Genomic DNA, 15495 nt, shown 5'->3' on the forward strand with positions numbered 1-15495 from the left:
CTTTACGGTGCCGTATTTTTTTTGTTTTTTTTCATCATCAATACCCTCTTCTTCCTCTTCCTAGCGCGCTTCTTCTCATTCAATCCCTGCCCATTGCCTTGGCATTTTCTCTCACTGAGGTGGAAAATATTTTATTACAAGACGCAAGCAGCCTATGTGAAAAAAGGAAAAAAAACAATGGTCAGCTGGTCTCGTATTATAAGATGGTGAAGGAAGAAAAGTCGCTTTATCTTTTCGACCTTCCTATTTCGGTGCTGGACAGAGTTAGTCAACCAAAAGGAGTGGCGGGGTGGGGGTGCTCGTTCACTTGCCTGCTGCGTGTAGCTGTTGGTTGTTTCAGCTAAGGCTGAAAGACCCCAACCACACGCGGTGTATGTGCTGGTGATGCCATATCTATATAATAAAGTGACTAGAATGACCATCTGTCATAGTAGGTGCTTTTCTAATTAAAAAAAAAATGCCTTGTTCCTCTTGCAATTTTTCGCAACCAACAGAGGGGGTTATAGGGGGTGCACTTAGACCTATGCTCATCTCTCTCTCACAGTGCACAACGACAACAAATTCTTAGCGAGAAGACTATCTTATAAGAAATCGAGCGATGAGATCAAGAGTTCTTGGTCTTGCTGATATTGTGCTAGAATCTTGCAAGATGCTAGCCGCTGATTGGACAATCTTAATCTTAGTCATCAATCCTCTCGATAGAAAGATAATTAATTGGAAAATAAAGTGGAAAATAAATTGAGAAAAAAAAATTCCAGATCATGTCACTGGTGTTTCAGCATCGTTCTTCACTTTATTCCAGCCATAACCAAAACAGCCTTCCAATCTCCTGAAAAAAAAAAAAGTTCAATTACCTGAACCAGGGCCTCAGTCTTGTTGAATAGACACCGAAGAGTAAAGTACCTGTCCTCCTGAAAATGCGCCGCATTTTAGCCCCCTATTGGAGCTGAAAACCCGCACCTGATACCACAAGGGGACCAAAAAAAAAACAAGAATCCATAAGCGCATTTTCTGCCTATTGTAAGCCCCTAAGACCAAGTTTCTGTCATCTATGTTTCTGTGGGTAGGCATTATTTCCGTGCTATTACTTCATCTGTAGTAGGCTTGCATGGATAAAACGAAACAGTGGAGAAAATAGAAATAAAAAAAAAAAAAGGAGAGCAAATGTTTGAGTATAATCTAGCGAGCAGTTTTAGTATCCTTCTATGAGATGGAACAAGGTAGAAAATGCAATTAGAGATAATACTGCTCCGCAGCTTTTAAGAACCACAAGAACAAGTAGAAGAATCTAGAATTTCGATTGTTCGCAATTAATAATTGGGTTGTCGGAAAGGAGGAAGGAAGAAGAAAGCCAGATTTGTACTTGCAGTAGTTCAAGTACCCAGGGAAACAGATGAAGGGTAGACTGTCCCACAAACAACTGCGTTCTTTCCAAACTGCTGAAAGATAATAAATTCTACTACATTGCAAGTATAACGTGGCCATGTATCCGTGAAAACAAAGGCTCCAAATTGGGAACAGAATAAACGGCCGCTATTTTCCCCATGCACCTAGTGGAGATCCGACCTCTTTAAGTAGACTCTTTCCCCCAGCGACAGCAGTTTTCACTCCAAAAGCTCATTTTCTAGAAACTTGGGGACGAAAGAAAGAAAGCCGCCAAAAAAAACAGTCTAACCTGAAACACTACACACAACGAATGCAATTGCACGGATCACGCTTAAACTTTTGTGGTGATACATCTGCCTCTGGTTATCAGAGACCCCAGTAGAGGAAAACATCCCCCCACTAGGAGTTTTTCTTTTTTGATTCACACGGCTTTTGACAAAGTTTTGGAATCACAACCCCCTCTTTAAACTGGTCTTAAAGTTTCCATGGTAGTTTTACTATATACAAACGCTAGTAAATACACTTGCGTAGTGTAGCTCTCTGGGGAATCACTGCTAGACTTAGCCACTAGTGTGGTAACAAAATAATAAATCCCACCATCCAACGAGTGGTCTTGAAAAGATATACCTCGGTTGAGGCTTCTCTTTTGCTTATTCTACACTCTTTTTCCTCTTTTTTTGTTTTTTTTTTTTTTGACACCCAAAAGAAGAACTATCCCACTTGCTGAAGTTAGTCAACGATTGGAGAGATCTTCGCTGCAAGATCCTGCGAAGTTTTTCCACAAAGTCCCCGCGAGATCTTTCTCTTTACTAATTGTGACTACAAGATCCCTCGAATATACGAAGTCCACGGGAGTGCTTCTTTATTGAAGAGAATAATATTTGTGTTTCACAAAATATAAAATAACCCCGTAGAGTGGGCCGAATTTTTATCTTCGGTTGTCTCACCTGATCCATGCGGTTATCGAACGATGCCTAGGTCAACCTTGGCAATGTACTTTTTCCGGATACCGGTGAGGGGGAGCAAAAGAAGGGTTGGGGTGGAAAAGAAAATATCTCACTGCTTGGAGGGCTCGAGTGAAGGGAAGAATTTCTTTTTCTTGGTTCCCAGTTGCAATTTGTTCTTTGGTTCTATTGAATCAGACATTCTATTGATTGTTGAACTCAGTGAACTGGGCTCTCCTAATCAAACAGCTGAACTTTGGCCTGTTGACTAATACGGACTCACTTTGACTTTCGATGAAGGTCGACCTACCTTTGCTTCCGAGTTATTGGTGAAGCAGTCTGCATTACTCTAGACCATCGATCCTCTTTTGTGTGTTTTGAAATATATGACCCAAAGAACAAAAAAAAAAAGAAGTCAAACTGAATTTGTGAAAAATTCTTGAGCTTAGTGGCATGCCATTGAGGACTATTTGAAGTTATGCATGTACTGCCAGTCATTCTATCTACGGCATAAGCTGGCATATAGAAGCCATTTGACGCAACTTTATGAGACACAAGGTCAAGGATGCATCTGTCACGCTGGTGAACTTTTTTTTTTTTCTCTTTGTTCTTTTCTTTCTTTTTTTTTGTCTTTATTTTCGAAACATGCTTGGTACTCCAGACAACTCTATTTATAAACTCCAACATGAGTAGCGGGTTGTCTTTCGGGGTCCGGGGTCCGCCCTACCATGTACGTTTCTGCGCCGCAACTCTCAACCAGAAGAGCTCCTCTTTGCAGGTAAGCATATTACTCCCATCTTTGGCTCGTCTCGAACAGAGTACAAGAACAACAGACTACTAGTAGTTGTCATTCACAAACATTTGCACGTCAAATGTGATTGAAGGTAAAAAGGAAGAAGGGTTCTCTTGAAGCATGAAAAATTTTATAGTATTCAGGTGGAACTATCTTGTGCAAATAGGAAAAAAAGCCACTTCATGTGTCAAGGCAATCTTTGAAACTCTCGGGTTTTCAGACATAAAAAGAAAAAAGAAAAAAAAGACAAGAAAAAGTTTGGCACAACCAGTTGCGCTGGTTTTCAAATTTTTCTTGATAATACTTTGTATCCTCGCATAAATTGAGATCAAGCTGCTTGATTTGAATGGTAAACACGAGTATTAAATCCATGGCTATATCCCATAATAAAGGGAAACCAATTTTTCAAGGCCCACTTAATCATGAAAAAGAAAAAAATTCTGAGGATGCTATACGTTGAAATTGTTAAAGTCCTAACCTTAAATGGCACCTTTGAGCTCTTACATGCTCTTGCTCTGTCAGCGTAATAGAATAAATTAAAACCAATCACTTTATTCTACAGTTTAGACCTTTGTCGCCCCTTAAGAGGCGCACTAGCCACAAGTTTAGTCAACGTTTTAGTTTAAGCATATCTGCATGTCGCTTAATTTACAAAAAGCGCAATAATTAAACGCAAAAAAGTAGTTGTCTTAACAACGCTTACCAAGGCTGCAAAAAAGGTTATAAAGCAGACGACCCACAGATGCCAGCTCCTCTCCTTGATCTCAACTACTCGGAAGTGGGGGTAAAGGGAAAAAATAAAAAAACAGTAATGAAAACCCGCCAAAAGTTAGTGCTCTACTGAAACAAAAGATTTCCTAACTTACAAAGACACAATTTGAAAAAACAAAACTAACCTTTAATAGACGCAGGGGAGGAGAAGAGGGGGGGTGAAACACTTAAGATAGAAAGTCCTTCTGGCTCAATAGCTGGGACCAAATGTCTTTTCCTTTTTTGAATTGTGAAAAAGCTTCAACCTATATTAAGAATGACAAAAAAAAAAAAAAGAACAGAATAAACAAATTGCAAACGCAAACTCCCCTGTGAACAATCTATCAAGTGATTTTCTAGGTGAAAAAAATAAAAATGAATAAAAAAAAAAAGACTTCACGGTCCATAATCTCCTTTTACATCAAGAAGAGTGCCAACATAAAAACAGCGCCGGTAACGCTGTTTCTGGTGGCGGCTCCTTCATAAACATCGGCAGAGGCAGGCGCAACTGGACTTGCTTCTGCAGAGACAGACCCGCTAGCTTCTGCAACATACGATGTTGGAAACTCAGTGGGAAGTTCACTAGTTTCTTTTGCAACTACTGGGGCAGCGGTAGTTGAGGTCTTCAAAGTACTATAATACGTGATGACCTCAGTAACAGTGGTAGTTGAGTCTCCCTCGGTCAATGTCTGTGTAGTAGCTCCTAATGAAAGAACTTCATCCACTAAATCCTCACAAACTTCCTCGATGTCGTCTTCGTCGTCAAACTCACTCTCCTCAAAGTAAAGGGTAGTCTTTGGTTTTTCAACAATAGTTGTCGTCTTGGCCTCGGGGTGGATAGTGGTGGTGATTGTGAGGTTTTCGTCAACAGTAATTGTGGTGACAACTTCTTTGGACTTAATTTCTGTGGTGGATTTTTCAACAAATTCCTCGATGGTGGAGGTTTTGACTATTGTTGAGGACTCGATCTTCTTTGTAACAGCTTCAATGACAGTTTCCTCGGTCACAACTGGTTTTTCATATGATGAGATGGAAGCCTGTGAAGTAGAAGGTTCAGGTGAGTAGATGGTGTAAGGTGGTATTCCTACGGAAGTTGACCAAACCGTTGATGTTTTTGTGACTTCCTCTTCTTTTTCGCCCTCTTTTTCTTCTTCTTCTTCAACTAAAACTTCGGGTTCTGGTGATGGCTCTGGGGTAGGCTCTGGAATGTATGTGGTGGGCTCCTCAGTGGTAGTGTACTCCTCCTCCTCCTCTTCTTCAACCACAACTTCGGGTTCTGGTGTTGGCTCTGGGGTTGGCTCTGGAATGTACGTGGTGGGCTCCTCAGTGGTAGTGCACTCCTCCTCCACTTCCTCAACCACAACCTCGGGTTCAGGGGTTGGCTCTGGGGTTGGCTCTGGAATGTATGTGGTGGGCTCCTCAGTGGTAGTGCACTCCTCCTCCTCTTCTTCAACCACAACCTCGGGTTCAGGGGTTGGTTCTGGGGTAGGCTCTGGAATGTACGTGGTGGGCTCCTCAGTGGTAGTGTACTCCTCCTCTTCTTCTTCAACCACAACCTCGGGTTCCGGTGTTGGCTCTGGGGTTGGCTCTGGTGTTGGCTCTGGTTTCAGTTCAGTGCTTGTAGTCTTGACTTCCTTCTTCTTTTCGGAGGTAGTCTTAACTTCTCTCTCCTTTGTTGAGGTTTCTGGGGTTGGCTCTGGAATGTACGTGGTGGGCTCCTCAGTGGTAGTGCACTCCTCCTCCTCTTCTTCAACCACAACCTCGGGTTCAGGGGTTGGCTCTGGTGTTGGCTCTGGTTTCAGTTCAGTGCTTGTAGTCTTGACTTCCTTCTTCTTTTCGGAGGTAGTCTTAACTTCTCTCTCCTTTGTTGAGGTTTCTGGGGTTGGCTCTGGAATGTACGTGGTGGGCTCCTCAGTGGTAGTGTACTCCTCCTCTTCTTCTTCAACCACAACCTCGGGTTCTGGTGTTGGTTCTGGGGTAGGCTCTGGAATGTATGTGGTGGGCTCCTCAGTGGTAGTGCACTCCTCCTCCTCTTCTTCAACCACAACCTCGGGTTCAGGGGTTGGTTCTGGGGTAGGCTCTGGAATGTATGTGGTGGGCTCCTCAGTGGTAGTGCACTCCTCCTCCTCTTCTTCAACGACAACCTCGGGTTCAGGGGTTGGCTCTGGGGTTGGCTCTGGAATGTATGTGGTGGGCTCCTCAGTGGTAGTGCACTCCTCCTCCTCGTCTTCAACCACAACCTCGGGTTCAGGGGTTGGCTCTGGGGTAGGCTCTGGAATGTACGTGGTGGGCTCCTCAGTGGTAGTGTACTCCTCCTCTTCTTCTTCAACCACAACTTCGGGTTCCGGGGTTGGCTCTGGGGTTGGCTCTGGAATGTATGTGGTGGGCTCCTCAGTGGTAGTGCATTCCTCCTCTTCTTCTTCAACCACAACCTCGGGTTCAGGGGTTGGCTCTGGGGTAGGCTCTGGAATGTATGTGGTGGGCTCCTCAGTGGTAGTGCACTCCTCCTCCTCTTCTTCAACCACAACTTCGGGTTCTGGTGTTGGTTCTGGGGTAGGCTCTGGAATGTATGTGGTGGGCTCCTCAGTGGTAGTGCACTCCTCCTCTTCTTCTTCAACCACAACCTCGGGTTCCGGGGTTGGTTCTGGTTTTATTGAGGTACTTGTAGTTTTCACTTCCTTCTCCTTTTCGGAGGTGACTTCTTTTTCCTTAGTAGTCTCGGTAGTTGTCTTCACATCGTGTTTGTCACTGGTGGTGCTGACCTCATGTTTGTCAGTGGTGGTTTTAACCTCGTGTTTGTCACTGGTGGTGCTGACCTCATGTTTGTCAGTGGTGGTCTTCACGTCGTGTTTGTCACTGGTGGTGCTGACCTCATGTTTGTCAGTGGTGGTTTTAACCTCGTGTTTGTCAGTGGTAGTTATGACTTCTTTTTCAGTCGTAGTTTTAACTTCGTGTTTTGCGGTGGTGGTGGAAACCTGTTTTTCCTTTTCGGTGGTGCTGGTTTTAACTGGCTCTTTTGACAGAGTTGTCACAACAGGCTTGTATTTTTCACAATCGGGTGCTAACCAACAGTAGTTTGGTATAGTTAAATCAGAAGTCTTGTGAGCATCAAACTCAGGGTACAGGTACAGGGTCTTGAAAATGGTCCTCTTGTTAACTTTACTCACGTCCTTGTCCAATGTGTACTTGAAGCTGGGCTCAAAAACATTCTTCCAGTCGGTATTCTTGACGGTGAGAATGTACTGAATTGCAAAATTTTCTGGCAAACACAAGTAATCACCGTACTGCTTTGGTTTAACGGTGACTGATGCTTCAAAGTCGAAAGGGTTCTTGTACGAGGCATCTGTGTACTTACCGTAAAGGTAGAGAAGACCCATCCATTTGGAGTCAAGCGATGTACAGTAGACGTTAAAGGTACTCTGGCCGGCAAACGCCAACAATTTAGTAGCATCATATGTCGTTTTGAATTTGAAGTGGATTTTGTAGTACTTGTCGTCGACTTTTTCGACTTTTTTCACCACAAAGTCAGCTTTTGGGTAGTACTTTGTGGCAATAGTTCTCTTGACGGTGTCGACTTTCTTGGTGGTACCCTTGGCCACAATTTCAGCGCTCAGGAAGATGTCGTATGGAACAGTCTGGCCATAGCACTCGGGCTCCTTGGGATCCAAGTTATACTTGGCGGTGAAATCGTAGTAGTTACTCTGCACCACACTAGTGGTTGTTTCAACTTTTTTGACAGTTGCCTCGACCACCCCCCATGAAAAGATAACGAACGACAAACAGCTGGAAAAACGCATTTTCGAAAGGTGGAAGTTTTTGCCCTAGACCGCAAACATCTCCGTGGCGGGAAGCCGGGAAAAGCTGTGAAGTATTTATAAAATCCATGCCTTTCATCTGTTGTTCCAATTCAGCAAATATCCCAATGAGGCAGACCACCAACTTGTTTGACAAAACCATCCACTCTAGCACTCTGGGTTAAGTTTTACCTCGGTATGATCTGGCTCGACAATGTTGCCAGTTAAAGTTAAAAAAAAAACCCAAAAAAATCAATAAAAAGAAGAAAATGGGTTCTTCTGTAGGCAATATGGGACACCCACTGGTGTTTTTTTGATGGTTATTTTTTGCATTTTTTTTTCCAATTAGCAAAGGGTCTCTGGAACTTGAAAATAAAGCAACAGCGACAGCAGCAGCAGTAGCAGTAGCAGCAGTAGAAGTATACGAATACTTGATTGTCTAAACTCTTGAAACCTTAAAGTTTGACATTTGAAGTAAAAAAAAATATGGCACTTCGTATCTCCCCATGGCGAGAAAGGGTCTTTTTCATTAAATTACTCGATTTGGTGAAGTGTCCATGGTGGTGGTGGTGGCGATAACAGTGGATATGAATGTGGTGATGGTGGTGGTGGTGGATTTCAGTAATAAATTATATTATCGTCAAAGCCCAAAAAGAGATAGAACAAGAGGGTTGCAAAATAATATCCAGTTTCTTCACACTCACGAGGATCAGAAATCAATGGACCCCTTCGTTAAACGACGTCAACGCCATACAAGAAGAGAAAGGTGAAGCTGGATATCGATTGGCTGCAGCAAGAGACTCGGGTTCATGGTTCTTGGAATAATTTTTTTTTGGTGGTGGAGGTGTTTCCAATGCAGAAGTCATTTGGCCTAAATGAGACAACATCCATGGAAATAAAATCACCATGTCCTGGGTTTTCCCACGCTATTTTGGCAATTTGAAAGCTAGAGCGCGCCTGGTATGAAGTACGGTTTGCAGTGGAGACCCCTCTTGACCACGAAAGGGTATATTATTTTGCCATGATTGCTTGTATGGGCTAGCTACAGAAACGGCTGCTAGAAAGTCAAGAAATGCGAGAGAGGGCTGCAAAACAGCCACTAGTGGATAATTCGATTTCTACACGGGATTTTTGGACCCATCCACGTTTCCACAAGAAACATGGAGTTCCAGTCGGAAAACACAAGCAGAAATTGTTTCGCCTCGTAAAAAAGAAGCAATGCAAAGGTTATTAGTTGCTTAATGTTGGAAATTGTGGGAAATAATTTGGCACCATTTTGAAACAAAAACCACTCAAAAAAATTGAAAAAGTTTGACACCGCTTAAAACATCAAAATATACTCAAAAGCCAAAAAGGCAAGGGCGTGTTTAGGCTCAGCAGCTGTGTGACCAAGGGTAAGAAAGCACGCTCTTTGATCCTCTCTCCTTTTTCTTTTTTATTTGTGTTTGCTTAGACATCGGAAGATCCATTTGTGAGGTGGTGGGTCTTGCGTGATACCAAATCCGGACCAACCCCCAAAAAAAACAAAAAAAGGAAAATATTTCAAACGAGATCCCCTTTCAACTTTGCTAAAGCTGCTGGAAGTGAACGTCAAAGCCGAATTGGACACTTTGTGGAAACATGGCTTCTTTAGAGGGGAAACTGGGATGCCGAGAGGGGGTTTTGGTGTTCTTTTACTTTTGAATTTAACGGCGGTGCCGGGATTCGAACTGATGATGCGGCGTTGGATACCGGGAGCAGGAGCGCTACCAAATGCGATCTCATCGGAAATTCTTATACACTGTCCTCATCCATCACCACCACCGTAACCATAACCATAACCAACATCAACACCACCACCACCATCATCATCATCATCATCATCATCACCATCAACGATCGAAATTTCAAAAAAAAATAGACAAAAAAAGAACAAAAAAAAAAAAACAAAAAACAACTAGGGGGAGAAAAAAAATAGAACAAGCTCAAGGCAAGTGGGTACATCATCAAAAGCATTCCTGATATACTCATACCTTCCATATTTTGTTCGTTTTTGAAGAAAAAAAAAAAAAAAAAAGACAGCGAGAACTTGCAACACTGCAGCATCTACAAAGAAGAAGGAAAAAAGGAAAATGGACTCGAATTTGATCCTCGAGTGCTTTGCAGGCACATTGCAGATCAACGAGCAGTTGAGACGACAAGCGGAAACGAACTTGCAAACATTGTCCGTTCAAGCGGGGTTCTTGGGAGCTTGTTTGGACATCTTGGAGCAGGAAAACCCCATCCACATCAAGAAGGCAGCAGCCGTCTACTTCAAGAATAGAGTAGTCAAATTTTGGAGCATCAAGGACGCGAAAAGCGCATACCGGATAGCTGCAGAGGAGAAGCTCGTTGTCAAGGAGAGGATACTATCGGTGTTCTTGGTGTGCGACCATGGCACCAGACAGCAGCTACTCCCCGTGTTGAGACTATTGATCATGGTTGAGTTTGACGACTGGCTGCAGTTGTTGGACAACACGGGCCAGTTGCTACAGAGACTGGAAGAGTCGGATGATTATTTATACACAGCGGTCCTCTGTTTAGCCGAGATCACGAGAAAGTTCAAGTGGTCGGACAACAAAAGCAGAGAGAAGCAACTAGACCCCATCGTATCGCAAGCATTTCCCTTTATCTTGAACTGGGGCAAAACCGTTGTCGGCAACCACGAACAGGGACAAGAAATCACCGAAATGAAGGCAGAAATATTGAAATTGATTTTGAAGATTTATAGATTTGTTACTTTTTATGAGATCCCCGCCATGCTTAGAGAAAGGGACCAGCTTCTACAATGGGGCGAGTTCCATGCTTCAGTCATTGAGATGAGCCCGCCGGCATACGCTTCAAATACAGCTGTTTCAGAGCAGGAAAAGATTTTGTTGCAGATCTCGAAATGCTACAAGTGGGCAGTTGCCAACATCTTGAGGATTTTTGTCCGCTACGCGTCAACAAACAGCTTGACCAAGAAGATTGTTTATCCCGACTTTCATGAACTTTTTTTGAAAGAGTTCATTCCGCATTATATAACGCATTTTCTCAAGGTCATTGAAGAATATTGCCACGGGAAAAGATGGATCGGCCTTAGTGAACTCTATCAGCTATTGGAGTTTTTGAGCCACTGCGTCAGCGAAAAGTCCACGTGGAAAATGATAAAGCCCCATTTCGAGACATTGGTCAAGCATTTCATATACCCGACTGTGGTGCCCAAGGATTACACGTTGGAAATCTACGAGGACGACCCGCAGGAATACATCAGCTTATGCTTCGATATCTGCGGCGACTATGACAATGCCGAATATGCTGCAATAGGCTTCATCATGACCTCGTTGTACAAACACTCCAACTACTGCTTGGGCCCTATCTCCAGCTTCATTCAGGAGGAGCTCTCCCATTTGCAGCTGCAGCCAGAGGAAACGTTGGAGATCGCCAAGAAGAAGGATGGCATGTTGAGAATACTCGGCAGCATTTCGGGAAACTTGCCAAAAAACGCAACGATAGCTCCTCTCTTGACCCAGTTAGTCATCCCAAATGTGAAATCGAGTCACGACTTTCTTAAAGCACGGGCTATTGAAGTATGCTCACAATTCGCCGAGGTGCCGCTTGATGTGTCCGTTTCCGATCAGCTTTTCCGGGCCATTTTACAGAATTTTGACGGAGACAATAACTCCCTTCCAGTTCAATTCAACAGCGCGCTTTCAATACAAGCATTTATCCCCAATGATCAATTCAAACAGGCCTTGTCGACAATCATTCTCCCCACCATGTCGAAGTTGCTAGAATTGTCAAATGAGATTGACAACGATGCCATCTCCATCATCATGCAGGAATGCGTGGAGAACTTTTCCGAACAGCTCCAGCCATTTGGAGTGGACTTGATGAGTAAATTGGTCCTGCAGTTCATGAAACTAACCTTTGAGATAAACGAGGCCTCGAAAACGGATATTGACGAGCTCGACGCCAACTATGAGGACCAAGGGGACAAATCGATGGCCGCCTTGGGATTCCTCAACACCATGATAACAGTCATGCTCTCATTTGAAAACTCGCACGAGGTCTGTATCAAGTTGGAAGAGATCTGTTCTCCCGTGATTGAGTTTGTGATTCAAAACCAAATGGACGAGTTTTACTGCGAGGTGGGCGAGTTGATTGAGAATGCATTGTTTTTATTGCGAGACGTTAGTCCCGTTATGTGGAAAAACTTTGGATTTCTACACGAAGCATTTGAAGAAGGCACGGCGCTCATGTACGCCGAGGAGCTTTTGCCCTGTTTGACCAACTACATGATCTACGGTAAACAGATGCTTGTTCAGGATGAAAATTTGAGGAACATGGCGTTTGCCATATTTGAGAGAATTGCAGTTTCAGCTCAGGACGACGAGCTTGGATCGATTGCCGATCTCAATCTCTCTTACGAATTTGCTCAATGCTTCATTCTCAGCTTGGGCGATCTGTCGGTACCATACATACCCAAGATCTTGGAAGTTGTTCTTGGAAACTACTCCAAATGCGCGGATAAAAAAATGACCAGCCCCTTTGCTGTCAACTCCAACAACACGCTCATAGCTGCCCTCGTGTACGCCACTGAAACCACATTGTCGTTGATACATCGAACCGCTCACTTGGAGCCATTTCTCACTTGGTGGTTTGATGCACCACGCGACCGAGTGTATGATTTAAAGCTCTCGATCTTGGGGTTCATGAAAGTTGCTGCTGCCACAACCGAGCAAGAACTTGTACAAAAGATTGGCCACAAGCTTCCCGGTGCCTTGACAGAGTTGACGCGTGCCGTTAACGATTTAAACAACAAGAGAAGCCGAGCCGATGAATTTAACCAACCGGGCACGGCGGCTGTTCCTGTAGAAGGGGGAGCGGAGGTTGACGGCAACGGAAACAACGACGAGGAGGAGTGGGAGGAGGAGGAAGGGGAAGGGGAAGGAGAGTGGGACGCCGATGAAGCTGCCGAAGCACAGAAGTTTGAGTTTGCCAACGAGGCTGGATTTTATGAGGAAGACGAGGTATACGAAGATCCTCTAGGAGTCACCGCATTGGACGAATTGAATGTGTACGAAGTTTTCAAGACGTTCATGTATAATTTGCAGCAATCCGATCCTGAAAGGTTCCAGCTGCTATTTGGAAGCTTAAGCGAGGATGAACAAAAATTGATCATGGACGTTGTTTCCATGTAACTGGAGTGGAAAACTCCCACCACTTCACCACCCCACAAACATACATATATATATATACATGTATATAAACAGCATTTGTAGATTGCTGATAGTAGTAGTAGTAGTAATAGCAAGGGCAGTAATGGCAGTGGCAAGCAAATATAAACACTCCAGCAACTTATGGTTCTGTCAATAAAAGTAGGGCATGTGAAACCCCGGAAACTTTAGAGGGAATACAGCATTGCTTCATCCCCTGCCACCCCTGCCATCCATGTGTTTGACCCTTGTATCATGTGTCCATCATTCGCAACCCCGGTGCAACTGTTGCAGTTGCTGGCAGAAGGAACAGGCAGCGGAACAGGCACGTGACATCCTGTCACGTGACAGGATGTCACGTGGGACATACGACCACGCAACAAATGATAAACTTCCCGCGACATCGGGCATCCAAACTTAGCCCCAACCCTCAAAAAGTCAGGTATAATTCCACCTACTTCTCCCACGTGAAATAACCCTCCCCCTTCTTCTTCTTCTTCTTCTTCTTCTTCTTCTTCTTCACCACGAAAGGGGTCCCTTTTGTTCACAGCTCGAGCTTTCAAGCTGAACGTCGTTGAGTCTTTCGAGGCACTTTTGCACTTTTGGCACTCCTCGCTCCTGGCACCATCCATCACACCCCCCACACAACGCCCCACACAGGTTCTTTTTCACAGCCTTTGCTCATACGATGACCGATTCCAAGTCTGATGTGTTTAACCCGATCAAGCCATCGAAGAAAGGACCTTCAAGCTACCAGAAGCTGGCCATGTTCAACAAAAACCAGCAGAAGCGCAATTATCCACGAAGATACGACCATCGAAACGACGACGAGATAGACGTGAATAGATTCATCGGGTTCAAATCGTACACGCAAACAGAGGAGTACCAGCAAAACCACCAAAAGAACAAGAGGAGCACACGGCGTCGAACCTCGAGCCCTGCAAAGAAACTCACGGCAATGGAATACATCAATGTCAATTTCCGGTTTGTAGTCGACTCGCTGAAGTCGTACAAGATTCAAGAAGCAGATCCGAATATCCCCATCAATGCACCGGACATTGCGGCGATCATTGCGCCTAAAAGCCAATGCCCCATCTGCTTGACCGACGACATTGTTGCGCCCACCATGAGCTTATCGTGCGGCCATATAATGTGTTTGACGTGTCTTTTGAACATGATGCAGCAGGAAGTTCCAAAGGCGAAAAAGAAGGAGTCGGCTGCCGTGGTGGAGAGATATAAGGAGTGCCCGCTTTGTTCTTCGGTGATCCGGAAAGCGGAATTGAAACCCGTGGTATTCAAGAACATGGACGAGCAGTTTGAGATCCCCAAGGTCCAGGAGGAAGTGGTGTTGACAATGATGGCCCGGAGTCTGCGCAACATTTTGTCGCTACCGCAGACCTTGGCAGCTCAGTACGACTCGTACGATTTTCCAAACACGAAAGACGAAGCCTTTGTGCCTTATTCTCGCATTGTCAAAGCCGACGTCGACTATGTGGTGTCGTTCTTGGAGGATGAAAAAAAGACCATCATCAAAAATAACGAGGAAGAAAAGGCGTTGTACGGGGAGATACCCGGTGTTGGTGACGCGCTTTGTTTCATCGATAAGGAAATTGAGCGCTGGGAAAAGAAAGTGCTTGATCCACCAGCTCAGGAAGACTACAGCGAGACCACCGCGGAGGATAAGACGTTTTATTTCTACCAAACTGGTTTCAACACCACCTGCACTTTTGTCCTCTCGTCGTTCGACATGAAGCTTTTGAAACACAATTACCATACCTATGACTCCCTCCCGACAAGCATAGTGGTGAAGATTGAGAACATCAAATACGAAGAGCTCAGCCAGGAAACAGTTTCGTCAAAGTACAAGTATCTTGGACACTTACCCGTGGGTCTGCAGATTGCATTTATCGAATGCAACTGGCAGGACAATGACTTCATCCTGCCCGAAACGTGGCTGCATTTCAAAGACGACTTGCTCAGACGAAGCAAGCTTTCCAATAAGAAGCATTCGAGAGAAGAAGCAAATAGGAAAAGGGCGCTCAGGGACGAAGAGGTCCGCACGAGGCAGTTTTACGCCACCGAGAACGGAGACAGCTCCGATAATGACACCATGCACGAGTTTACCAGCAAAATGAGCTCAATCTCCATCATCGACAACCGGCCAGCCGCGTTGTCGGATCCAGAGATTTCCGATGGCGAGTATCAAACCACGGTGTGGGGGACCAGAATCAAGCTGAATAAAAGCAAGCCTTCCTCCAGTCCGGACGACAACAACAGGGAGTCCGAAGAAGGGGAGGAGTTGATCAGGCGAGCTCGCGAGAATGAATCCAAGAGGTCAAAGAAGAGTAAACGACTAGTTCTCATGTCGACGTAATGAACAAGAAAAGTTGCATAGTCTTTGCAGTACTCTGTTCTACTTTTCTCCTCTATTCTCTTCCCTTTTTCTATTACTCTCTTCTCTTCCATTTTTCTATTACTCTCTTCTCTTTGCTTGTCTTGATGCTGTTGCTGCTGAAGATGGTGAAGATGTTGATCTCAGTATCGAACATGAGCCGCACACGCGTCAGCAGTTGAAACGTAAAAAAAAAACGGTTCTCCACGTCACCAGTTTT

General features: G+C 44.5%; 3 protein-coding genes across 3 annotated transcripts; 2 read left to right on the top strand and 1 right to left on the bottom strand. All coding sequences in view use genetic code 12, as the record gives it.

The window, feature by feature from the left end:
- Nucleotides 1-4289: 4289 nt before the first annotated feature.
- On the bottom strand, nt 4290-7670 carry LODBEIA_P49290 (uncharacterized protein; the record flags this gene model as incomplete). Its single annotated transcript, XM_066975204.1, has 1 exon — nt 4290-7670. The coding sequence occupies one exon, from the start codon at nt 7668-7670 to the stop codon at nt 4290-4292; it is 3381 nt and encodes a 1126-aa protein (XP_066831867.1).
- A 2108-nt stretch (nt 7671-9778) lies between these two features.
- LODBEIA_P49300 (uncharacterized protein) lies at nt 9779-12868 on the top strand (the record flags this gene model as incomplete). The annotated part of the gene is made up of 1 exon (XM_066975206.1): nt 9779-12868. One exon carries the CDS (start codon nt 9779-9781, stop codon nt 12866-12868), a length of 3090 nt encoding a protein of 1029 aa, XP_066831868.1.
- Nucleotides 12869-13571: 703 nt separating this feature from the next.
- Nucleotides 13572-15257, top strand: LODBEIA_P49310 (uncharacterized protein; the record flags this gene model as incomplete). Its single annotated transcript, XM_066975207.1, has 1 exon — nt 13572-15257. One exon carries the CDS (start codon nt 13572-13574, stop codon nt 15255-15257), a length of 1686 nt encoding a protein of 561 aa, XP_066831869.1.
- Nucleotides 15258-15495: the final 238 nt, after the last annotated feature.

Source organism: Lodderomyces beijingensis (genome assembly GCF_963989305.1).
Source record: "Lodderomyces beijingensis strain CBS 14171 genome assembly, chromosome: 6".
Lineage (NCBI taxonomy): Eukaryota > Fungi > Ascomycota > Pichiomycetes > Serinales > Debaryomycetaceae > Lodderomyces > Lodderomyces beijingensis.